This window comes from Mytilus edulis, chromosome 8, assembly GCF_963676685.1.
Source record: "Mytilus edulis chromosome 8, xbMytEdul2.2, whole genome shotgun sequence".
Classification (NCBI taxonomy): domain Eukaryota; kingdom Metazoa; phylum Mollusca; class Bivalvia; order Mytilida; family Mytilidae; genus Mytilus; species Mytilus edulis.
Genome location: NC_092351.1, coordinates 41,749,977 through 41,774,408, shown reverse-complemented (window position 1 = coordinate 41,774,408; position 24,432 = coordinate 41,749,977). Strand labels below are relative to the sequence as shown.

Below are 24,432 nucleotides of genomic sequence, written 5' to 3'. Positions count from 1 at the left end.
ACTTGTCTGTCAGTGAAGTGTGTACAAGTTTCTGTCTACTCACCTTGAGTAAGAGTAAGATAACACTTGTCTCAGAGTGGAGTATGTACAAGTTTGTGTCTACTCACCTTGAGTAAGAGTAAGATAACACTTGTCTGTCAGTGGAGTGTGTACTAGTTTTGGTCTACTCACCTTGAGTAAGAGTAAGATAACACTTGTCTGTCAGTGAAGTGTGTACAAGTTTTTGTCTACTCACCTTGAGTAAGAGTAAGATAACACTCGTCTGTCAGTGAAGTGTGTACAAGTTTCTGTCTACTCACCTTGAGTAAGAGTAAGATAACACTTGTCTGTCAGTGGAGTGTGGACAAGTTTCTCTCTACTCACCTTGAGTAAGAGTAAGATAACACTTGTCTGTCAGTGAAGTGTGTACAAGTTTTTGTCTACTCACCTTGAGTAAGAGTTAGATAACACTCGTCTGTCAGTGAAGTGTGTACAAGTTTCTGTTTACTCACCTTGAGTAAGAGTAAGATAACACTTGTCTGTCAGTGGGGTGTGTACAAGTTTCTATCTACTCACCTTGAGTAAGAGTAAGATAACACTTGTCTGTCAGTGAAGTGTACAAGTTTCTGTCTACTCACCTTGAGTAAGAGTAAGATAACACTTGTCTGTCAGTGAAGTGTGTACAAGTTTTTGTCTACTCACCTTGAGTAAGAGTAAAATAACACTTGTCTGTCAGTGAAGTGTGTACAAGTTTCTGTCTTCTCACCTTGAGTAAGAGTAAGATAACACTTGTCTGTCAGTGAAGTGTGTACATGTTTCTGTCTATTCACCTTGAGTAAGAGTAAGATAACACTTGTCTGTCAGTGAAGTGTGTACAAGTTTATGTCTACTCACCTTGAGTAAGAGTAAGATAACACTTGTCTGCCAGTGAAGTGTGTACAAGTTTTTGTCTACTCACCTTGAGTAAGAGTAAAATAACACTTGTCTGTCAGTGAAGTGTGTACAAGTTTCTGTCTACTCACCTTGAGTAAGAGTAAGATAACACTTGTCTGTCAGTGGAGTATGTACTAGTTTCTGTCTATTCACCTTGAGTAAGAGTAAGATAACACTTGTCTGTCAGTGGAGTGTGTACTAGTTTATGTCTACTCACCTTGAGTAAGAGTAAGATAACACTTGTCTCTCAGTGGAGTATGTACAAGTTTGTGTCTACTCACCTTGAGTAAGAGTAAGATAACACTTGTCTGTCAGTGGAGTATGTACTAGTTTCTGTCTATTCACCTTGAGTAAGAGTAAGATAACACTTGTCTCTCAGTGGAGTATGTACAAGTTTGTGTCTACTCACCTTGAGTAAGAGTAAGATAACACTTGTCTGTCAGTGGAATATGTACTAGTTTCTGTCTATTCACCTTGAGTAAGAGTAAGATAACACTTGTCTCTCAGTGGAGTATGTACAAGTTTGTGTCTACTCACCTTGAGTAAGAGTAAGATAACACTTGTCTCTCAGTGGAGTATGTACAAGTTTGTGTCTACTAACCTTGAGTAAGTGTAAGATAACACTTGTCTGTCAGTGAAGTATGTACAAGTTTCTGTCTACTCACCTTGAGTAAGAGTAAGGTAACACTTGTCTGTCAGTGAAGTGTGTACTAGTTTCTGTCTACTCACCTTGAGTAAGAGTAAGGTAACACTTGTCTGTCAGTGAAGTATGTACAAGTTTCTGTCTACTCACCTTGAGTAAGAGTAAGATAACACTTGTGTGTCAGTGGAGTGTGTACTAGTTTTTGTCTACTCACCTTGAGTAAGAGTAAGATAACACTTGTCTGTCAGTGAAGTGTGTACAAGTGTTTGTCTACTCACCTTGAGTAAGAGTTAGATAACACTCGTCTGTCAGTGAAGTGTGTACAAGTTTCTGTCTACTCACCTTGAGTAAGAGTAAGATAACACTTGTCTGTCAGTGAAGTGTGTTCAAGTTTTTGTCTACTCACCTTGAGTAAGAGTAAGATAACACTTGTCTGTCAGTGGAGTGTGGACAAGTTTCTCTCTACTCACCTTGAGTAAGAGTAAGATAACACTTGTCTGTCAGTGAAGTGTGGACAAGTTTCTCTCTACTCACCTTGAGTAAGAGTAAGATAACACTTGTCTGTCAGTGGAGTGTGGACAAGTTTCTCTCTACTCACCTTGAGTAAGAGTAAGATAACACTTGTCTGTCAGTGAAGTGTGGACAAGTTTCTCTCTACTCACCTTGAGTAAGAGTAAGATAACACTTGTCTGTCAGTGAAGTGTGGACAAGTTTCTCTCTACTCACCTTGAGTAAGAGTAAGATAACACTTGTCTGTCAGTGAAGTATGTACAAGTTTCTGTCTACTCACCTTGAGTAAGAGTAAGGTAACACTTGTCTGTCAGTGAAGTGTGTACAAGTTTATGTCTACTCACCTTGAGTAAGAGTAAGATAACACTTGTCTGCCAGTGAAGTGTGTACAAGTTTTTGTCTACTCACCTTGAGTAAGAGTAAAATAACACTTGTCTGTCAGTGAAGTGTGTACAAGTTTCTGTCTACTCACCTTGAGTAAGAGTAAGATAACACTTGTCTGTCAGTGAAGTGTGTACAAGTTTATGTCTACTCACCTTGAGTAAGAGTAAGATAACACTTGTCTGTCAGTGGAGTATGTACTAGTTTCTGTCTATTCACCTTGAGTAAGAGTAAGATAACACTTGTCTGTCAGTGGAGTGTGTACAAGTTTATGTCTACTCACCTTGAGTAAGAGTAAGATAACACTTGTCTGTCAGTGGAGTGTGGACAAGTTTCTCTCTACTCACCTTGAGTAAGAGTAAGATAACACTTGTCTGTCAGTGGAGTGTGGACAAGTTTCTCTCTACTCACCTTGAGTAAGAGTAAGATAACACTTGTCTGTCAGTGGAGTGTGTACAAGTTTCTGTCTACTCACCTTGAGTAAGAGTAAGATAACACTTGTCTGTCAGTGAAGTGTGGACAAGTTTCTCTCTACTCACCTTGAGTAAGAGTAAGATAACACTTGTCTGTCAGTGGAGTGTGGACAAGTTTCTCTCTACTCACCTTGAGTAAGAGTAAGATAACATTTGTCTGTCAGTGAAGTGTGGACAAGTTTATGTCTACTCACCTTGAGTAAGAGTAAGATAACACTTGTCTGTCAGTGGAGTGTGTACATGTTTCTATCTACTCACCTTGAGTAAGAGTAAGATAACACTTGTCTGTCAGTGGAGTGTGGACAAGTTTATGTCTACTCACCTTGAGTAAGAGTAAGATAACACTTGTCTCTCAGTGGAGTGTGTACATGTTTCTATCTACTCACCTTGAGTAAGAGTAAGATAACACTTGTCTGTCAGTGGAGTGTGGACAAGTTTATGTCTACTCACCTTGAGTAAGAGTAAGATAACACTTGTCTGTTAGTGGAGTGTGTACAAGTTTATGTCTACTCACCTTGAGTAAGAGTAAGATAACACTTGTCTGTCAGTGGAGTGTGGACAAGTTTCTCTCTACTCACCTTGAGTAAGAGTAAGATAACACTTGTCTGTCAGTGAAGTGTGTACTAGTTTATGTCTACTCACCTTGAGTAAGAGTAAGATAACACTTGTTTGTCAGTGGAGTGTGGACAAGTTTGTGTCTACTCACCTTGAGTAAGAGTAAGATAACACTTGTCTGTCAGTGGAGTGTGGACAAGTTTCTCTCTACTCACCTTGAGTAAGAGTTAGATAACACTTGTCTGTCAGTGGAGTGTGGACAAGTTTCTCTCTACTCACCTTGAGTAAGAGTAAGATAACACTTGTCTCTCAGTGGAGTATGTACAAGTTTTTGTCTACTCACCTTGAGTAAGAGTAAGATAACACTTGTCTGTCAGTGAAGTGTGTACAAGTTTCTGTCTACTCACCTTGAGTAAGAGTAAGATAACACTTGTCTGTCAGTGAAGTGTGTACAAGTTTATGTCTACTCACCTTGAGTAAGAGTAAGATAACACTTGTCTGTCAGTGAAGTGTGGACAAGTTTCTCTCTACTCACCTTGAGTAAGAGTAAGATAACACTTCTCTGTCAGTGGAGTGTGGACAAGTTTCTGTCTACTCACCTTGAGTAAGTGTAAGATAACACTTGTCTGTCAGTGGAGTGTGGACAAGTTTCTGTCTACTCACCTTGAGTAAGAGTAAGATTACACTTGTCTGTCAGTGGAGTGTGTACAAGTTTCTGTCTACTCACCTTGAGTAAGAGTAAGATAACACTTGTCTGTCAGTGGAGTGTGGACAAGTTTCTGTCTACTCACCTTGAGTAAGTGTAAGATAACACTTGTCTGTCAGTGGAGTGTGTACTAGTTTATGTCTACTCACCTTGAGTAAGAGTAAGATAACACTTGTCTGTTAGTGGAGTGTGGACAAGTTTCTGAGCATTTCCTTGGTACTCATAAGTGTAATCAAATTCTGCATCTACCATTTTCATGACACACAAGCCTTTCTTGTTCATGCAGTATCTGAAATTCATAGATTTGAATAAGGTAAACAATAAATTATTATTAGCATCTTTTTTTGTAAATTAAAAAAAAAATCCACAATAAACACATTCCTGGCATTTAAGTTAATATTTAAAACTGGTGGTAAGAATCAATAGATATAATATCGAAGATGACAAACTATGTTGGATTTCAACCAGTTTTTGTCATAAGAATTCATATATTGCTGTTGCATGTGACTAGCAATTATATAGTGCAAAAAGAGAATAGGGATAACATAAATATAAGTGGCAACCCAACAACAGCATTACAATGCCATTTGGAAATCACCACATGTAAATTGATGGGTCTATGCAATACACAGTTTTGGATGATGTGCACACATTCAATACTAGACTACATATAAAAGTATTAACCTAAGTTGTTTCTGCCACATCCAGTCTCCTGGCGACCGAGTTCCTGCCTGTAGCAGCTGATGAACAACATCAATAGCATGAATAGTATCCAGAATCAGGGCCTTCAGTTTGAGTTCTAGAACATGTCCAGCGGTTTCTCCCGAACTTTCTGACATATCAACACTAGTGTATGATTCTAGCTGACTGTCTAGCTCCTTGTTGTAGGATGATAAACCACCACTAGCTACAGCCTTCTCACAACTCTCGGTAAACCTGATCTGTTCTGCTAAACACAAAATCTACAAAGAAATATCAGAACTTATATTTGAATCAGAAAAATAAATTGTGTAATGAATCTTAAGTACTTGTTTATCTGACATAAAAAGTATTTCAACAATTTCTTTTAAAAATAACATATGAATCTGATTTAAACTTTCCTAAAACATCCTATTAAAAGTATCCGCTGTTGTCTTTCTTTCTCTTATTCAGGCTGATACAAAAAACTCCTAATCGTTTTTGCATATGTATTTAACTAATTACACATGTCATTTCATATGATGCATTTTTTCACAAATAAATGTATCGTACACACTTAATATTAAAATAAAAATTCGTAAGGGTTCCACAGAACCCAGTGTCTCGCCTACTTTTGCTGTTAATCGCAGACTCAACAAAAATGAGGAAAAACATCAATAAAAATTTCCCTCTCGATACTGTCTTTAGTTTGAAAGAAGCTTCCAAGTTTGGTAAAAAATCCAGGATAGTTTACGAATCTAATAAATGTTTTATAAACTTTAACTGCAGACTGTATGTAATGTTAACTGGAAGAAAAACTAAGTCCATTTATAAGTAAAATACGGATAAAGTTAATTTTTTTTTACAAAATTTACTTCTGAATAATATCTTATAATCAGAAACAAGCTTTTGTCAAAGTTTGGTAGAAATCCAGGATAGTTTAAGAACATTATAAAGATTTTTAAAACTTAAACCACAGAGTGAATGTTTTGTTTCTGGCAAAAAAACTAAGTCCATTTATAAGTAAAATACGGAAAAGTGGAAATTTATTTTTACAAAATTTTCTTCTTGATACTATCTTATGATCATAAACAAGCTTCTGTTCAAGTTTGGTACAAATCAAGGATAGTTTATGAAAGTTATTAAAATTTTAAAAACTTTAACCACAGAGTGATTGTAATGTTTCTTCGCAGAAAAACTAAGTCCACTTATAAGTAAAATACGGAAAAGTGGAAATTTATTTTTACAAAATTTTCTTCTTGATACTATCTTATGATCATAAACAAGCTTCTGTCCAAGTTTGGTACAAATCAAGGATAGTTTATGAAAGTTATTAAAATTTTAAAAACTTTAACCACAGAGTGAATGTAATGTTTCCTCGCAGAAAGTCCATTTATAAGTAAAATACGGAAAAAATGGAATTTCATTTTTACAAAATTTACTTCTGGATACTTTCTTATGATCATAAACAAGCTTCTGTCCAAGTTTGGTAGAAATTCAGTATAGTTTAAGAAAGTTATTAAAATTTCAAAAACTTTAACCACAGAGTGAATATTTGTGGACGCCGCCATCGAGGACGACGACGCCGACGGAATGTAGGATCGCTTAGTCTCGCTTTTTCGACTAAAGTCGAAGGCTCAACAAAAATGGTCTCTTAAATTCTAATTCAATTGTTTTTAAAACATTTAGTACACATATCTTTAAACAGTTTGTTAATTCATAAAGCAATGCAAAAGTAATACCCAAATAACTTGTAAATCAGTGGTTGTCATTGGTTCAAGTCTGTAAAATTAGTTTTTCATAAAATGAATTGTATAGATTAGGCCATTGTTTTAGTTATTTGAGTTGTTTCACACTTTTTATGTCAGGCTTTTTTTATCTGCCTTTATTGCTCATTATTGAAGGCAGCACTGTGACCTATAATTGCTTCCATCCAACTCTTGTGAGTAGTTTTCTCATTAGCAATCATACCAAATCTTCTTATTTCTATATCAAGCATCATCTTCTCAAGAATACCATAATATTTTACCTGTGAAGGATATTTGTTAGGGTCAAGGTCACCTCTCTGAGCATCTTTGAGACAAGTTCTTAGTAACTCCTGTAGTGTGTCAACCATCTCCTCAGACAACTTGCTCAGCCAAACCTGTACAGAAAGTTCATTTGAGAATAGAATATACATGTAACTATTGCATACAAAAAACTATTATATAATTAGCCATATCAAGATTATCATTTTTAATCTCATTATAGTTTTAATGAAGTTGTTATTACTGACATATACAATAAATCACAGTTTACTTTGATCTATCAAATTAAAGATAGTGTGAAAATAGAAGTCAAAGATTGAAAACGTTATATTTTTAAGTCTTTTAATCTTTTCTAGTCTTTCAAAGATGTTAGCTTTAAATGAATTTTGAAATAGACGAAGTTTCTGCATAAATACCACTTCTGTACATTTAAATATGATTGAAGACATTTTGTGAAATATTACCTAACTGAATAAGACACTGCTGAACCAACCCCTCATAAATTTCATTTTGTTTGTACTCTTCTCAATTCATATAAACCTTTACATAAGACTATTATTGTTTATCATAAACAGCATACCTCTACTTCTGGTAATATCTTGACCTTCCTCTGTAGTGGTACTATTTCTCCATCTAGAGACTTCATGGCAATGATATGTTGACAATTCTCATCAAATTGTACACTATGTATACCAGCAAATAGTTTCTTCAGATGTGTCTGGATAACATTGGGGTTTGTAGACTGTCCCAAAATCTCCAACAAATCATCATCTCCAATGAAGTAAAATCGGGGGAACAAACTTCTCTTCTCCTATAATAGAAAATGAATCAATAAAATAATAATAGTAAGACACAAAAAGATTAAATTTCAAAAATGTCGTGCAAACATACAACAGCCCCAGTTTCAAACTCAATATAATAAAATGCAATAATTTCTGATAGCACAAATTATCAAACAAATGTACCAATTACTTAGCAATTGCATTTAATTATGTTAATATAGAAAGATAATAGTCCTTCCTATATCTGCAAAAAGTATCTTAAAAGTTGGACACCACACACAATTGTTCCTTTCTCTGTGGTTAAAAGGGGGGAAGCAAATACTTTTTTGTTACAAATTAAAATAAAAGGTACAAAAAAGTGTAGTCTAACCCCATACATTTTTTTCCTGGAACAGCTCTAACCTAAATATGAGGGCATATGTTATCAATATCATGTATTGATTGCTACATTTCACTAAGTAGCTAGCATCAACTTTATTTATATATTCAAATTTTGTACAAAAGCAAAAACAGTGAAACACAACAAACTTTTCCTTACATTGACAGATATTTAATATAATGTACCTCTAAGAATTCATTGAGTGACTTCTGACATCTCTGTAACTGGTCTACCATTGTTGTCAGTAGATTCCTCAGTCCTGCTTTGTTAACAATAGACAACACTCTGTTATCTCTTCTCACATCCATCATAATGTTCCTGTAAAATAATCATCAAGTTTCAAGTTTTTAATACAGTTTGTGTTGTGATGTGTAAAAAAAGTTGCAGCAATATGAATATAATGAAAGAGTTCTATCAACATGATCAATGACTATTTGATTATCTGAATTGTTTTCTTAAAAATGATAATACTATTAGTGCTTTCCTTTTAAAATTTATGATCCTATGTAAAAATTCTTAAAGTCTCTTAAAATGTTTTCCCTTGCCTAAATTATGCTATAATAGCAAACTGATTTTAAATATTTATATGCACTAATTTTCCATTACTGATTAGAACAAGAATGTGTCCCCAGTAGACGGATGCTCCATCCGTACAATCATTTTCTATGTTCAGTGGACTGTGAAAATGGGGGAAAATCTCTAATTTGGCATTAAAATTAGAAAGATCATATCATAGGGAACATGTGTACTAAGTTTCAAGTTGATTGGACTTCAACTTCATCAAAAACTACCTCGACCAAAAACTTTAACCTGATGCAGGACAGACAGAGGGATGGACAGACACATAGACCAGAAAACATAATGCCCATAAATGGGGCATAAAATGTTTCCTTACCAATAACAGTGTTTATTCTCCAATAAAGAGATCATTATATTTATGGAATTAAATTTAAAACTAAGCTTTTTATTTACCTGAAATCATCATCAACTCTTTTGAATCTGCCTTGTTCTTTGGGAAGAGCTCCTCTGCCAAAGATTGGTTCCAAATATACCCACTTTCTCTGGATCTGGTTCAAGTTGTGTAGGTATTCATCAAGATCAGCCAACCGTTGTTCCCACACCGATGCTTTGTCTTCAAAACTCTTGTAATAGGGTGAATCCTTCAGAGACTGTAGCAAGGCTTGGTTATCTCCAACCTGAAATGAAACGATGTGTTCAATAATTTTATAAAAAAAAAGAGGACTTTTCAAGGATAAGTTCTTAAAGTGATTAAATTCATATCAAATATATACAACTGTTAAATTGTGGTTTGAATATAAATTTGGTTCAGTAGATCATAAAACTTTCATATAATATAACATTGTTGATGTTTATTGTAACATCATGAGGCGTCTGTGAAAGAGGTTGAAATCTGCAAAATGATACAAATTCTATTTTCATTGTTTTATTACAATTTTTGTTCATAGTAAATTGTAAATTAAATTATCTGCAATACTATTTATCAAAAATAGGGGGTTCAATATACCACAGGGGGGTTCAAAATACCATATGACACCGGCATGAAAATTAGCAGGAAATGGTGTGAATTATATGATGTTTTTTTGTCTTATTTTTTGTTTCATTTTTTAAACTTTGGTGAAAGAGGCTAAATATACCAGGCAAAATAAGACTAAAATATCTTTGTCTAGAAGAAATAAGCAAATTGTTTCTCATTTCAAAAAAATCTTTCCTTGTTCTTTGATAAATATCCTATTTTAAATTAATGCAATGAGTATTCTTTAAAAAGCCTTACCTGACTGACAAGATCCTTCCAATCTTTGATCAACATAATTGAGTTCTTGTTGCTATCCTCATATTCTGTCATAGAGAATACTGCTCCAGCTCCCCATAGATCTAATTCTCTGATGGCTTCTCTAATAGTTACCTCCCCTTGGGCTCTCTGGTTCAATTCCTAAATAAATGGAATGAAAAAAGTTAATTTGTTCAGATTAAACAAGCCACAATGCCTTATAAGCATAGAAGAATATTTTTAAATAGATATCAGTCATAAGCTTTTCGTTGTAACTGTTCAAAGACACTAAAATTTGGCTTGTTATGTCTTAATGTTTAATACCAAATTTCAGTACTTTATCAAACTTTTAATATTCAAGATGTAAAAATAAACATATGCTGATTTTGAATGGCTTATCTTTTACAATGGTGAGTTATATATTCTCAAATACCTTTAGAACATCAGCATTCTTAATAATTTCATCGCTGGAGTTTAGAACATGTCCAAAGGTCAGTTTCTCAAGAGTTGTTCCTCTTGGCATGTGTAGCAGTCTGAAGAGCTCTAACCAATGGTCCTGTGACAATGGTTCACCTCTGACCCACTTGAGGACAGGTAGAACATTCTTGTATTTATCAATATCTTTCTGTATTTTGACAGTCATTGTGGTGGTTTCCTCTGATTTAAGTTTTTCATACCATCCACCCAAGAACTCCTCAAACATGTAAGTCTTTGCTCTATAAAAAGAAAATATCCACATACTTATTGTGTATATAAACATATTGGACTTTGGATTTACTCAAATGTACTTGATAGTTATTAGTTTAGTTATCATAACAACGTCAACCATGTAATATTAAAAAATCTTTGTAATAATGAAAATTAAACTGGCTTATAATAGGTCTTTTCGGTAGTTTAATGTTTCAGCATGAAGGCGTGTTAAGAAGCACTCAAACTATCCATATGAAAGTAACAAATTTAATAATTCGCTAAAGGAAAAATTTCACCATTCCTCAAACAAACATATATATTTAGTGCCAAACACATTTTCAAATACTTCCCTAGGAAGAGCCTTAATGATGTCTTATTTGAGTAATTGAGCTGCTTCATTGACCAACATCTTTTCATTAATCAATATGATTTTAATTTCTTCAATATGTCAATTTGGTCTTTCATTGCTATATATGGAACCCTTACTAATCCCTTTTGACAGAGAAAATAACTTACCTGAATGAGATCCAGTCCTCCTTTGCCAGCTCCTGCAGACCATTGTTGAATTCGTCATACAGACCCCACATGGACTCGAATGCTGACATATCCTGCTTCAAATCATTGGCAATCTCAAAGTCAGGTATCTCCATACCAAAGTGAGAACAATCAGTCCTGTAAAATAATCAAACATATCCATTACATTCAATTGAAAATTTTAAAACATTTTCTACCATATTACTATGGATTCATAATTTACTGGCGAACTAATTTTTAGTAGATTGAAGAAAAATTGCATTTTCCAGGATATTCGGTTTCGTGGTTTTGCAAAAAAAAAAAACAGACCTCTAGAAAATGCTTCCTTTGCTGAACATTAAAATTAGTGCTGCATTCATACTCTCAGTATCCTTGTAAAATGGTATACAAGGAATAATTTATGAATCAACAGTAAGCATATTTAACCACTAAATTGATAAATGCATAACATGACCAGTAAAACCAAAGAGACAATTAATGAATAAGTGTTCAAATATCAAATCATAAGGCATTCATTTTTTTCACAATTTTTTTCATATCATATTTGAACTAGTACTTAAATGAACGATATAAAATGCAGATAGGTTCATAATGACAGTTACTTTTATAGACTGAATTGGATGTCTATAAAGTAAAGGTAATGACAACAATGTAACATTTAACTGTATTTTAACAGAAATCTTACAGTAGTGTGGCCTTGGTTTTCTCTAGCTCCTCCCACTCCTGTTTCTTCTCTTTGATCACTTTAACAGCTGCTTCACATTTCTTTCTGTCTCCATCCAAAGCGTCATCCCCAGGTTTTAGTTGATGCCATCTAGCAGCAAATTTCTCAATGTCTTGTTTAAAGACCTTCACCCTGGAGTCAACATTGCTTTTCATTACTTCAACCTGTGTACAAAAAGGACTCATTATAGCAAAGAAAAACAGAAACTATGATCAACAAAACCTTCCCTTGCAGTCATGATAGTATTCATGAATATTCAGGTGTCAGCAAATGTGTGCAGCAGTTGTGAGACAAACATTACCATGATTACTGTATCTGGATAATCAATAAACGAAATTGACAAATTATAAAGATTCAAAGCATATTTATGCATAAAGAAACAGAGAAATTAAGTTGTGAACAGTGTCAAAATTAAACATAATTCAAACATTATAAATGAAGATAGGAAACAAGGAACTATTGCATCATTTTAAGTTCAAGATTTCCAAGTCCAGAGTTGTTGGCTAGGTTTTATTTGGCATGTTTCTTGTCTTTGAATTTCTGTGTCCTTAAATTATTGAATTTAAATATGCAAGGGGCGGTTTTTGAAATTTTATCTTGTTCATGAGTTAAAGATAAGTTAACTAACCTGTTCTTTGACCATCAGTTGGTGACTTTCCATCATCAATTCAAATTTGTCCCAGAATGCTTGTAACTGACTCAAGGAGTCCACACCTCCACCAGCTACGGACCTCAACAACTTGTTCTTAGCTTCAGCTTTCTCAAACAAGGGACTAACCTGTCAATTTATACAAATACATAAAAAAAAGAGTTCTTCACAAACTTATATTTTACCATCAGGGAAAATATTTGACTTTTTATAGTTCATATGAAATCATATCTCATTTGATAACAGATAATGGTACCATAATTTGTTATTAAATACTGTAAAATAGAAAGTTATTTGCAAGCATTTATTATTGAGATTTTAGAAGAATGGACAAAAACGGATGATTAATCATTGCGATTTTAGGAAATGCATCTGACATCAGAATGTGAGTTTATATTACTGTGATACTTATCCAGTCACACTATCACATTAAATAAAAAAAAAACTAGTTTCTATATTTACACTATTAAATGTGTATTGAAATTTCAGTTATACTATTCACATGCGTAAATTAAATTTACTTTTCTAGAATGGTATAGCAAAAATTGGGAACCTGACAGCATTAACAAAATAACAAAACTTGAAAAATTGATATCTTACATCTTTTTTAGTTTTCAAAAACTCAGCATGTTTAGAATTGGCTTCTCCTATCTCCTCCACGCTCTGTGGTCTTTTAGACAGTGTTTCCATGGCATCCTTCAGGAACGAATCTATGGTGTTGACCTCTGTACTTATAGACTTTCTCAGGGAATTGAGAAGAGCATCAAACAGTCTCTGTATATGATCATCAATCACACCTTTGACAGGTGTAGTGTTGACTGTTATACAATCTATCTTCACTTGACTGAAATTTAAAAAAAACCAAGATGATGGGTCATATTTGAAGTTAAGAAAGAGTTATGAGAAAAAGTGACATTTTTGACAGACACATTACAATGTGGATATAAATTGTTACTGACATAACACTATGGGTGTCTATCAAAGTCACTTAAGCAGTTAATAGCGCTAATATATCTTCAAAGATTTTTTAGAACTTGACTTGAGACTTGACTGCAAAAATATATTCAAACTCTACCAAAGAAGGTTTTAGTGACCAAATCAATACATACATGTATTATACTAGATCAAACATTTGTAATAATGATATCCTTTTAAAGATTGAAACTAAATATTTTTTTAAAAGGCATTTTAGAATGAAAGCAAGCTGAAAACAAGAATGTGTCCAAAGTACACGGATGCCCCACTCGCGTTATCATTTTCCATGTTCAATGGACCGTGAAATTGGGTAAAAAATCTAATTTGGCCTTAAAAGTAAAAAGATCACCCAAAAGGGAACATGTGTTCTAAACTTCAAGTTGATTGGACTTTAACTTCATCGAAAACTACCTTGACCAAAAACTTGAACCTGAAACTCACACTTTAAATTTCTATGTTCAGTGGACCATGAAAATGGGGTCAAAAGTCTAATTTGTTTTTAAAATAAGAAAGATTATATCATAAGGAGCATGTGTACTAAGTTTCAAGTTGATTGGACTTCAGCTTCATCAACCAGGTGCTCCGCAGGGCACAGCTTTATACGACTGCAAAGGTCGTACCCTGAACAGTTGGGGCAAGTATGGACAAAACATTCAAGCGTGATACAGCTCTGAATTTGGATTGTGATAAAATTTTTGACATTACATGTTTTTTTTTTACACAAAACAAATGTCAAGATTTTACAAATCAATTAAAGATTCCTTCTTCAAACTTTTTAAATCTAGTTGACACAGCATAGGTTTCTGACACAGAATGAATGTGGTCTAATGAACTTAAAAGTTTTTTTTTATTTATGAAATCTGAAATGAGAAAAATTTAACCCCCCCCCCCCTTTTTTTTTCACATCCCCGTTTCCCTTTTTCCAAAACTGATATCAATTCAAATTTCTAATGGAGTTTGCAACAATAACTACTCTTTTAAATACATCATAAAATATTAAAATGTAAAATAAAGTGCTTGTTATCACTGAATGGTAAAGATTGGTTGGTAGTAAAAGTGAATATACATTGTTTATTGTATAAAACAATAAAAAAAACTTCATCAGCAACATTTTATATTGGCAAATTTCCAATGAAGTTATTTACATAAAGTTATTGGCAAATAAAAATAGAAAATGACATCATAGTCATGTCTGGCAAATGTCCAACATACATTATCTCAAAACATTTTAGATAAGATAAGGAAAAAAAGCTTCATCAGCAACATTTTATATTGGCAAATTTCCAATGAAGTTATTTACATAAAGTTATTGGCAAATAAAAATAGAAAATGACATCATAGTCATGTCTGGCAAATTTCCAACATATATACTGAGTGCCAATGAAAACGCAACACTTTTGTTTTTCAAAAAAGTCTGATAATTTTTATTTATTTTATATTAGAACTTTGTAAAGTTGGTTGAAAATGACTTTAAAGACAATTGTCGACAACTTTAGGGTTGGGTGATTTTTGGAACAAATGCAAAGTAAGGGTTATTTTGAACGGACATAAACCGAGTTCACCGCTTTTCAACATACGCACCATTTTCACGATTTTGTCATTTAAAGCTTGGCTAATGTCATGAATTTTCCCGTCCTTATTGTAAGGAAACTGCAATAAACATCAGAGTAAATGCCAGGACTTTCTGACAACCAGCAACATGCAGTTTCGGGCATGATCCAATGAAGCCTTTCACAGCATACAATAACCCAAATCATCCACAAATTCAACAAAAATGGATCAGTTAATGATAAGCCACATCCCGGGGTTCAAAAAGCAAGAAACGCTCAGCAAAACCGATACATTTGGTCTTTAACATATCCGATATCGACTCTGATGGATGTCCAAAGGTCACGTGAGTTCAATGGTGGTCACGGTAGATCCTATGGAGCAATTTCAGTAAAGCACCATTTGCGCAGAAATTCAACGGTTAAAGAGGACCACAGTCAACATCTAAACGGCTGTCTGGTGTAAACATCGAATTCTGTAGACCAAAAATCATTCATAATGTACCAAAAATTTGTAAGGGTTCCGCGGAACCCAGTGTCTCGCCTATTTTTGCTGTAAATTGCAGGCTCAACAATAATGAGGAAAAAAATCAATAAAAATATTCCTCTTGTTACTATTTTATGATTGTAAGAAAATCTAAGTCCATTTAAAAGTAAATTACATAAAAAATGGAGTAATCTTTTTACAAACTTTACTTCTGGATACAATCTAATATGATCATAAATAAGCCTCTGTCCAAGTTTGGTACAAACCCAGGATAGTTTAATTAAGAAAGTTATTAAAATTTTAAAAACTTTAACCACAGAGTGAATGTAATGGTTCCCCGCAGAAAAACTAAGTCCATTTAAAAGTAAAATATGGAAAAAATGGATTTATTTATTTACAAACTTTACTTCTGGATACAATCTTAAGATCGTAAATAAGCTTCGTCCAAGTTTGGTACAAACCCAGGATAGTTTAAGAAAGTTATTAAAATTTTAAAAACTTTAACCACAGAGTGAATGTAATGATTCCCCGCAGAAAAACTAAGTCCATTTAAAAGTAAAATATGGAAAAAATGGATTTATTTATTTACAAAATTTACTTCTGGATACTATCTTATGATCATAAACAACCTTCTGTCCAAGTTTGGTACAAACCCAGGATAGTTTAAGAAAGTTATTAAAATTCTAAAAACTTTAACCACAGAGTGAATGTAATGGTTCCCCGCAGAAAAAACTAAGTCCATTTGTAAGTAAAATACGGAAAAAATGGAATTTTATTTTTACAAAATTTACTTCTGGATATTATCTTATGATCATAAACAAGCTTCTGTCCAAGTTTGGTACAAACCCAGGATAGTTTGAGAAAGTTATTAAAATTCTAAAAACTTTAACCACAGAGTGAATGTTTTGTTTCCCCGCAGAAAAAACTAAGTCCATTTATAGTAAAATATGGAAAAAATGGAATTTTATTTTTACAAAATTTACTTCTGGATACTATCTTATGATCATAAACAAGCTTCTGTCAAAGTTTGGTAGAAATCCAGTATAGTTTAAGAAAGTTATTAAAATTTCAAAAACTTTAACCACAGAGTGAATATTTGTTGACGCCGCCGACGACGACGGAATGTAGGATCGCTTAGTCTCGCTTTTTCGACTAAAGTCGAAGGCTCGACAAAAATCATCAGTGGTGGTTACATAGACGTTTGGCACCAGCCTTGGCCAAAAGTCGTGCGTTTCGCCAGATTTAGGTCCGATAGAGCAAATTTTGCATCAGATTTGACATGGTTTAGACGATGAAAACCACCACCAATATCATAAAGTCAGCTTGAGTTTGCTTTACAGGACAAGTGGAATAACATTCCTCGAGATCACATTAAACGTCTGGGATGATCAATTCCACGGCGCTGTCGAGATTGCGCTGCACAACGGGGTTGTAACATTTTTAGTTAGGACTGTGATTTGATGATTCGACATTGGATGTTTCGTTTATCTATTGCGCCCGAAAGATGACAATGAAACATTTTTGTTTGATATCGATCTATTGTTAGAATTTTTAATTTTCAAGAACAATTCAGTTTGAAAGATTATGATTTCTAATATAAATTTTATTTTTGAAAAACCAAGTGTTGCGTTTTCATTGGCACTCAGTATATTATCAACAACTATTCTATACAAAGAAAGATAACTCCAATTGAAAATTAATTGCTATTGCACAATATTGTGCAATTAGATATTTCTTGCTATTGTGCAATACTGTGCAATTGAAAATTTCTTGCTATTGCACAATACTTGATATGGAATCCTGATTTGGACCAACTTGAAAACTGGGCCCATAATCAAAAATCAAAGTACATATTAAGATAAAGCATATCAAATAAGCCCAAGAATTTAATTTTTGTTAAAATCAAACTTTGTTTAATTTTGGACCCTTTGGACCTTAATATAGACCAATTTGAAAACTGGACCAAAAATTAAGAATCTACATACACAGTTAGATTTGGCATATCAAAGAACCCATTTATTCAATTTTTGATGAAATCAAACAAAGTTTAATTTTGGACCCCCATTTGGACCAACTTGAAAACTAGGCCAATAATTAAAAATCTAAGTACATTTTTAAATTCAGCATATCAAAGAACCACAAGGATTCAATTTTTGTTAAAATCAAACTAAGTTTAATTTTGGACCCTTTGGACCTTAATGTAGACCAATTTGAAAACGGGACCAAAAATTAAGAATCTACATACATAGTTAGATTCGGCATATCAAAGAACCCCAATTATTCAATTTTTGATGAAATCACACAAAGTTCAATTTTGGACCCTTTGGGCCCCTTATTCCTAAACTGTTAGGACCAAAACTCCCAAAATCAAATCCAACCTTCCTTTTATGGTCATAAACCTTGTGTTAAAATTTCATTGATTTCTATTTACTTATACTAAAGTTATTGTGCGAAAACCAAGAATAATGCTTATTTGGGCCTCCCAACCTCTCTTTTGTGGTCATAAACCTTGTGTTAAAATTTCATTGATTTCTATTCACTTTTACTAAAGTTAGAGTGCGAAGGTCCAAAATACCAAATAGAGAATAATGGGGGAAAAAAAGAATATAGAAAAATGGGGCAAAAATATTACAAACAACAATGATGGGGCTTTATGATATATAAAGAATAGAGAATAATAGTCAGAATGAATAAAGAAATGAACACCCCTCCCCATCCACACCCTCATGAATATACCATGCTCTTACTTTGGCAATTTCTCTGCATCTCTTCCTCTCAGTTTCAGACCTTTGAAGTTTTTCTCCCAGTCAGACAACTGGGTCAGATGTTTCTCTACAAACTCATCCAAGTCAACTGCTCCTAAAACTACCCATTCCTAAAAAAAATATAAGAAGTAAACATGTTTGACTGTTTGAGGTCTTTGAGAATATATTAACTTTAATTTGCCAAGCTGCATTTGTTTTCACATGTCTGAAGTCAGAAATCTGTTGTTCAGTGGTTGTTGTTTGTTGATATGGTTCATTATTGTTTCTGGTTTCTCTTCTTTTTTTTTTTATGAAAATAGACTGTTGATTTACCTGTTTTAATGGTTTTACAGTAGTAATTATTAGAGCCCTTTATAGCTTGCCTTTCAGTGTGAGCCAAGGCTCTGTGTTGAAGGCTGTACTTTAACCTATAATGGTCACTTTTTACTAATTGTGACTTGGTTGGAGAGTTGTCTCATTGGCACTCATACCACATTCTATTCTTAAATCTAGTCAAGTTTAGGATAACTTATGTGAAAAAAAGACCTTTCGTCATACAAAATGGATTAATAATTTTTTTAAATGTGGCTATGAGACAGGCAACTCTTATAAGTATTAAATTAAAAATAATATTCCATTAAGTTTTGAAAACATTAAACTTCTTTAAGTGAATTAAATAGATATTACAATTATACCTTGAATTGAGTCTGTGCCTCATCCAGCCTTTTAAACAAGACATCAGCTTTCTTGTAACAAGTGATAAATCCTTCAGCATTCCTGTCTATAATGGCGGGGAAGATCAGATTGGTAGCATCTTCACTCACACCTTTGAAATGGTTGGGTATGCTGATGAATCTCTTCATCTCACGGAAATATTTAGCCTTGATCTCTTCAAACGGAGGTCTAAACTGTAACTGTTGTTGTCTATAAAGATATTAAACTTTTATAAAACAAAATTAAATTCACTTAATTGCCTTTTTTTTCCAAAAGAAGTGTTACAGTTTGTAATCAGAAACTGTGTGAAATTATAGCCCTCAAAAAAATAATGGGGATATTAATATAGGAAAAGCAATATTTATATATACATCACTTATGGTGAGTTACAAATTCTTCATTCATATTGAACAAGGCTGACTGACTTATTGGTGGACTTATTAATTGTAAGTTTAACTTTTAACATGACATTGTTGTCAATATAATGGAATTTTATGTGACTGTTATAAAAGTGAGAGCTTTGGCTAGCTATAATACAAGGTTTACATTTTTCTACATCAGGAAATACCTGTACCAATTCAGGAAATTGTCAGTTGTTTTCCATTCATTTGATGTGTTTGAGCCTTTGATTTTGCCATTTGATAAGTGATTTCTTTTTGAATTTTCATTAATTTTTGGTATTTTGTTTATTTTACTTTTTGGGGCACCTTATGAATATACTACTATAGTGAATGACATATATATAGGAAGATGTGGACATACCTGTATGTGAGCTCTACTTTGATTTCTGGTAAGTTCTCATTAAGAGCTTCAAGTCCCATTTGATACTGATGTTCCAATGATAAGTGACCTACCTGTATGTGAGCTCTACTTTGATTTCTGGTAAGTTCTCATTAAGAGCTTCAAGTCCCATTTGATACTGATGTTCCAATGATAAGTGACCTACCTGTATGTGAGCTCTACTTTGATTTCTGGTAAGTTCTCATTAAGAGCTTCAAGTCCCATTTGATACTGATGTTCCAATGATAAGTGACCTACCTGTATGTGAGCTCTACTTTGATTTCTGGTAAGTTCTCATTAAGAGCTTCAAGTCCCATTTGATACTGATGTTCCAATGATAAGTGACCTACCTGTATGTGAGCTCTACTTTGATTTCTGGTAAGTTCTCATTAAGAGCTTCAAGTCCCATTTGATACTGATGTTCCAATGATAAGTGACCTACCTGTATGTGAGCTCTACTTTGATTTCTGGTAAGTTCTCATTAAGAGCTTCAAGCCCCATTTGATACTGATGTTCCAATGCCTTATACAGTTGTCTATCCCAGTGGGCTTTCCATGGTTTCATCATGTCAGCAGAAAATCCCTGAAATTCAAAATGACTAAATTATCAAAAAAGAAAACTATACTTTATATATTTCATGTGTCCAAAGCACTTTTTCAGGAAATACCCTCATCAGGAATGTTCAAAGCCAAGTACTTGAAATACTCATTTATTTATCATTAAATATATATTTATTAAGTTTATTGTTTAAGAGATAATGACTTGAAAGCCTTATAACTTTTTTTTCTATCAAAAGAAATTTGTTTTGCAATGCAAAAACATTAGGAATAACATTTCTGTATAAGAAATTCAACCATCAATTTAGGAATTGTCCGTAAACATTGCTCTACTCTTCTTCACCAGTTAAAGTGCATATATGACTGTCAAAATATCAGATTGACGTGGCAAATCATAAATTTCAGTACTTTTAGTTCTAAAATCTAACTCACTTGCTGTACCAATCCAGCCATCATGTGTCTGATATCCATTAAACTATCTTTCCATTTCTGTTGTTGTCGTAACAAGTCAATGTTCATCATCTGTGTCACCTGTTATATAAAGCAGTTAATAATATAATCAGGTTTTATCAACTCTTTAAGAGGTTTAATAATCATTACCAATATAAACAATGTACTTAAATTTGATGATTTTTAGAACTTTCACACTCTTTTTGCATGCTAATCATGTGGAATTCAAATAACAGGCTCACATTTTCAATTTTTTTTAATCAAATGGAGCATGACCATTATGCAATCCTTAATCCTTATTCTTTCTTTATCATGCATATAAGAAGAGGAAAGTTAGTATGTGAGAAATTTTTCAGAACATTAAGTTAATTGAGTTTCTTTCATCAAGTAACAAGTAAAGTTAGTTCTGTGTTGTGATTAGTTTTCTCTGGAAAAGCACCATTTTCTAAAACCTAGTATATAATAACGAAATAAAAAGTTCATAGCAAGTTTAGCATTCAGAACTTGCAGAAGAAAATATGTTGTCTACAGAAAATTTTATTATCTAAAATTCATCAATTAAAATACTAGACACATAAAAAGACAAATACACCCTGTCATGACATAACATTAGACTTGCCTTATCAGTGATAGTAAAATGAGACTTTCTAAGTCTTCTATTCTCTGTTGTAAGTCTTTCGGCAGCTTTCTGTAATTTGTGGATATAGTTATCTAATTCCTCAGGGTTGTCCCAGGTAATCTCTACATTCTCTCCCTTAGTTTTACTTCCTGTAATTATAAATATATGTACTCATTGTAAAAATGTATCGAAGTGTAAAATTCAGGGTTGTTTCAGAAATAAAAATAAAAGTTCAGAAGACACTTTTTATTTAACATCACCATCCACAATTTTTAAAAGACTATTTCCTTCAATTTTTCAGGCTACTGTTCTTGAATAACCACCCCCAATCAAATTCAAATAGACAACCTACCTCAAGGTCTATGAATATTATGTTAAGTGTTTGAATACATTTGATCGTGTATGTTGAATGAGAAATATTGATATTATCAATATTTCTCATTCAACATACACGATCAAATGTATTCAAACACTTAACATAATATTCATAGACCTTGAGATCAAAGATGCTTTAAACATTTTGCAGGACTTTAAATGATATAAGTTTAACTAAATAAAATACAAGTTTCTAACGAATATAAAATTAAAACAATCTAAAGTAAGGAAGATATACATTACCAGATCTTGGATTCTTGACAAGTTTCTCAAAAGATAGAGCAGAATCTAACATCATAGCTTGTTGACTGGGTATCATTTGTTGGTCAATCGAGTTGTAGAAATGAGCAACCTGAAAATGAAAAAAAAGAAATACAGATGTCAACATCGCTTTCATTTAAAGATGAGAGTTAAATTTAGCTACATTTTACACACTGCATATTTTATTAGCTTTAATTATAACCAACACAAAAATAAATCTTTTTTCATAGCACAAACTAAACAAGGCTTACTTATCTAACCAAAAATTGAAAAGGAATAAAATATAGAAATGTTAAGAAATTGAAACAAATATTATCCAAACTGTCAATTATAGCGATTTAATACCATCATTATATTATCCAGATTTATACAGTTTCTTTTTTCTATAACTTAGAATCAAAATTTTGGTCATTGAATGATATTTATGATTTTTGTAAATTGTAATAACCTGTTTCAAAACGACTCCATGTCTGTAGAACTTTTGAGCTGTATTAGAAACATGTTGTATTTTTGCTGGTACAGCAAACCCCATTGACCCAAGCTGTCTGACTTCTCTCATCAAGGTCACCAGTCTGTCACCATAGTTCACATGTAACTTTCCTGTTTTATGATTTAATTCCATCAGCCTTCCACTGGTTTCCAAACTATTAAATAATTCAATACATTTCTGATATGATTATAATACTATTACAGTGGATTCATTCACTATTTGTATGATATATATTACTGTATTATTGCTGTGTGTTTGCTTATTTAACATTGTCTAGAGATAAAGGGGGAGGGAAGAGGTCTCACAAAAAATGTTTAACCCAGTGTTAGATGTAACTGCAATCAGGAATAGGGTAAATAGTCTAGAGATAAAGGGGGAGGGAAGAGATCTCACAAAACATGTTTAACCCAGTGTTAGATGTAACTGCAATCAGGAATAGGGTAAATAGTCTAGAGATAAAGGGGGAGGGAAGTGATCTCACAAAACATGTTTAACCCAGTGTTAGATTTTACTGCAATCAGGAATAGGGTAAATAGTCTAGAGATAAAGGGGGAGGGAAGAGATCTCACAAAACATGTTTAACCCAGTGTTAGATGTAACTGCAATCAGGAATAGGGTAAATAGTCTGAATTGTGTTCAATTTCCCTGTACATTCTAAACTTAAAACAGATATGCAAGTTATAGTTTAATGTGAAAGTCTGAAGCAGGTTAATACTGGAACTGATCTGGACAATGTCAAATGAACATATACATAATGTTATTCTGAATATTACCTAAGAGGATTCCTTGTATCGTTTATTTGATCTAAAATGTCCCTTGACCAGTCATCAAATGATTCATTCCTCCATGTTCTAAGTTCTTCCAATAAATCATGTCCATCTTTGTAGAACTTTTTATATCCTGCTAAATCTCCAAGCAAAGTCTCTGCTGTTTTCATGGTTTCCTCAAGCTATATAAAATAATAACAAAACTTGTCAAACTACTATTTAACAGGTAATGTGTTCATTCAGTAAGACTGTTCATATAATGTTATGGTAATAAAATTACCATACTTACTGGACAAACAAATTCCATTCTCAATTTTAACCTTAGTGTTTTGCTAATTCCCTTAATTTCAATTCATTACAATTTGTTGTTTAAGAAAAATATAAATTTAATATCAAATTTGTATTAATCTAATTCTTGATCAGGACTGCATTTATGATTCAAAATCTACAATCTGTCAAATGACCTATTACTTAAAATGTCTTTCATTGTAAAAAAAAATAAGAAATTTCTTCATTCAATTGGAATGCTATTGAATAAGATTTCATTTTTAATTGTGAAAGAATAAAAAACAACAACAAATGGTCTACAGAATTTCATTTTCTAACTGTAAAATCTGTGTCCAAAGTGTAACTTCCCTAAAAATATTTCCATCTCACAAAACAGAGGTAGCCATGTCCAACTTGACACATTTATCAAAATAATTATTGAAAAAAAAATTTGGGCCTACCCTTGCTTCTGTTTGTCTCACATATACAATAGAATTGACAATTTCAGGTAAATTTTTCCCCTTTGGGATTCCCTTCCCACCAGCTCTCTGCCCTGTTCTCTTCTGGAAGTCATCTTCAGCTTCTCTTATTTGTACAGTTAACTGACCAAGTAAAGTTTCCCTGCAAAAAGAGGAAAAGGATTTCTAGTTGATCAGTAACCTCACACATAATACATGTACTTTAGGGATGCAGCAATCACAATCTTTATGGTCTTACAGAATACAAGAAATATTGAAATGCCAAGTCTCCAGCTCCTTGTGATTGTAAAATCAATTGTGAAATAATGGCAATTTATGCATGCATTATCTTAAATTTAAATGAATAAAACAACAAATTTCAGTGCATCAGTTTCATGACTAATTATATAATGGTCTGAAACTGTGCATATAAGCACAGAAGTAAGGTAAATGATTTAATATGTATGATTTAATATGTATAATTTAAGTTGTTTATTTCAGTTGAACTA

The 24,432-nt window shown here is 33.0% G+C and overlaps 1 protein-coding gene across 6 annotated transcripts in view; it reads right to left on the bottom strand.

Annotated features, from left to right (window-relative positions):
* Positions 1–24,432, bottom strand: part of LOC139485588 (cytoplasmic dynein 2 heavy chain 1-like) — an 81,809-nt gene that overhangs the window by 42,181 nt on the left and 15,196 nt on the right. For 5 of the 6 annotated variants that reach the window (XM_071270178.1, XM_071270181.1, XM_071270180.1 and 2 more), the window contains exons 8-28: positions 23,927–24,086; positions 23,205–23,380; positions 22,390–22,585; positions 21,924–22,032; positions 21,306–21,454; positions 20,669–20,767; positions 20,122–20,261; positions 18,881–19,109; positions 18,189–18,316; positions 13,033–13,276; positions 12,412–12,561; positions 11,745–11,947; positions 11,042–11,197; positions 10,269–10,551; positions 9,839–9,997; positions 9,019–9,242; positions 8,232–8,364; positions 7,466–7,696; positions 6,888–7,001; positions 4,865–5,142; positions 4,330–4,469 (exon numbers count right to left, since the gene is read on the bottom strand). In XM_071270178.1, the coding sequence (XP_071126279.1) occupies positions 4,330–4,469; positions 4,865–5,142; positions 6,888–7,001; positions 7,466–7,696; positions 8,232–8,364; positions 9,019–9,242; positions 9,839–9,997; positions 10,269–10,551; positions 11,042–11,197; positions 11,745–11,947; positions 12,412–12,561; positions 13,033–13,276; positions 18,189–18,316; positions 18,881–19,109; positions 20,122–20,261; positions 20,669–20,767; positions 21,306–21,454; positions 21,924–22,032; positions 22,390–22,585; positions 23,205–23,380; positions 23,927–24,086 (3,701 nt within the window). Of the gene's footprint in view, positions 1–4,329; positions 4,470–4,864; positions 5,143–6,887; positions 7,002–7,465; positions 7,697–8,231; positions 8,365–9,018; positions 9,243–9,838; positions 9,998–10,268; positions 10,552–11,041; positions 11,198–11,744; positions 11,948–12,411; positions 12,562–13,032; positions 13,277–18,188; positions 18,317–18,880; positions 19,110–19,661; positions 19,827–20,121; positions 20,262–20,668; positions 20,768–21,305; positions 21,455–21,923; positions 22,033–22,389; positions 22,586–23,204; positions 23,381–23,926; positions 24,087–24,432 lie in introns of those variants that run through there. The other variant, XM_071270183.1, reaches the window with a different exon arrangement.